General features: G+C 40.4%; 1 protein-coding gene across 1 annotated transcript in view; it reads left to right on the top strand.

Annotated features, from left to right (window-relative positions):
• The first annotated feature begins 1206 nt into the window (after positions 1–1206).
• Positions 1207–2266, top strand: part of LOC108632224 (cytochrome P450 4C1-like) — a 2909-nt gene continuing 1849 nt past the window's right edge. Inside the window, exon 1 of the mRNA XM_026819504.1 lies at positions 1207–1404. Coding sequence (XP_026675305.1) covers positions 1221–1404 — 184 coding nt within the window. The 5' untranslated portion in view covers positions 1207–1220. The remainder of the gene's footprint in view (positions 1405–2266) is intronic.

Genomic DNA, 2266 nt, shown 5'->3' with positions numbered 1-2266 from the left:
TAATTTTACCTATCCTGTAATTTGTAAAGTTGTTTGTTATTTCATTGAGCATGTTACATTTGTTCAGTGAACGTAAGTAACGATTAATCGCTTTCTTTCCTCTGACATTTAACCAATTTGTTAGTTCGTTTTTGCATGCAATATTTCTTTAATTCTGTGCTCTTGTTACGAGGTAACCGCGCTGATAGGACCCAGGCGGTGACCGAGTGGGTTGCTCAGGCCACCAGGGTAATTTATATGATTTGGAAAAGACGCGCAGGCGACCCGGATCTAATAGTTCGTGTTATTTCTAGTAGCTGCGGGACGTGGACGACCAGGCTGGTTCTGTCCCCTTTGCCTCTTAGGAAATAGGAACAAGGTTATCAGCGTTGATACGTCTCGAGCGGCTGAGACGTATCGGTTCGTAGGATACTCCTGATATCAAGCTAATTGGAAGTAACAGAAATGAGACTTTAAACGAACTCTTCGGTATGAAATTTAGTCTATATTCTCTAATAAATACAAGTACTGGACAACTCTTAACAGTAAGAGAACTCCTTCTTCAATTTACGCAGTGGAGTCGCGGGGAAAAGCTAAAGTTATTACTAACTCACTGACAGAACTCACGTCGCGGAGAAACAGAGCCTTCGGCTGCACGAGAATTCTGAACTAGACTAATCCAAAGGGCTATGGTTTTAACCCCTTTTTATACCAAAATGAGCTCGTCGCCTGGAGTGGGAGACGACCATATAAGGGCATTTTCTAGAAGTTTCTATGCTCGCTTCGAACATGGTCCTCCCGTGGAATTAAGGGATGCGTCACCCTGAAGTGGTGCGTGACCATATAATGGCATTTCATAGAAACTTCGGCTCACCTCGGCTCTGATTCATCCGCGCAAAAGATGCGTACGTGACCAGATCCGAATGTTCTGGAAGCGTCGAGGAGGCGTACGTAACACTCGTCACGAGTGCGGCATACGGGCGAAGCAACGCACGAGGCGGTTATCGCGCTCCTGCCCGCCTTGTATACTCGTGCTCTGATTGGTCGAGGGTTTTTGTTAATAACTCGACTACCAAGCCTCGGACAACTTTCTTGAAAAGAAAAAAGTTGTTTAAAATCATCATGGCTCCTCCCCATTTTAAGGACTAATACTAGTTCTGGGACACCTTGTATTTCAATGGACAGCACTATACACCTGAATTAAAAAATTGTTAATTATCATTCCAGAGGCGTTTAAGAAGATGACAAAATGGGGTAGGGAATTTGAAGGGATGTACTTAGTCTGGGTAGGCATGAGGCCCTTCATATTCCTCTACAAATCCGAGGCGATCCAACCACTACTAAGCAGCAGCGTGCATATTGACAAAAGTTTGGAGTACCAGTATCTGCGACCGTGGCTTGGCAATGGTTTGTTAACCAGCACAGGTACGTCATGTGTATATATATATATATATATATATATATATATTTGTGAAGCTCAGTGCACAAAATAACGCGAACATTTTTGAAGAAATTATTTAAAGTTAGAGAAACGTAAAAGTGATATTATTAATCATTTATTATGTAATGATAGAAATATGTATATACTTTTATTAAAAGAAAATAAATTATCTTAGCCATTTTTTTTTCCCACAAATTTTGTCCATTTTATAGGAGCCATTATTTTTGCCCATTTTAGTGGCGCCATTATACGGGGTGTCCCAGAAAAAGCGTTAGAATCGACGAGAGGTGATTTTGTAAGTGTTTCTGAACAACAATTTCCTTTGGTAAAATACAAAGTGAGTCATGATTTTCAAATTATTAATGAAAAACACTTACCAATTAGAGCACGTGTAGGAACCGCGTTAAGTCACGGCCGAGCGTCACGATTCGAGTCAACCTACCCGTGGCTAGGCGCGGGCCCTACGCGTGTTCTCATTGGTCAGTGTTTTTCGTTAATAATTCGAAAACCATGGCTCACTTTGCATTTTACCAAAGGAAATTGTTGTTCAGAAACACCTCAAGAATCACCCTTTTCGGCTCTAATACTTTTTCTGGAACACCCTGCATTTGCCTGTTTTAGTAGGCCCAAAATATTGTCCATTTTAATGGGATCATATTTTCGTACATTTTAGTGGAATCATATTTTTAGCCATTTTAAGGCCATATTTTTGGTTCTATTTCTGTCCATTTTAGTAGGATCATATTTTTGGCCCTTTTTCGGTAATTTCTTTGGCCGCCTATTGGGATCTTTTTTGTCATTGTCGTAGCATTCGAAAAAGTTTTTTATATATTAATGAAAATTTGA

Source organism: Ceratina calcarata, unplaced genomic scaffold, assembly GCF_001652005.2.
Source record: "Ceratina calcarata isolate Rehan_Ccalc_2016 unplaced genomic scaffold, ASM165200v1 scaffold1516, whole genome shotgun sequence".
In the NCBI taxonomy this organism is placed as follows: domain Eukaryota; kingdom Metazoa; phylum Arthropoda; class Insecta; order Hymenoptera; family Apidae; genus Ceratina; species Ceratina calcarata.
Note: the sequence above shows the minus strand (reverse complement) of the source record. Positions and strands in the feature narration are given on the sequence as shown.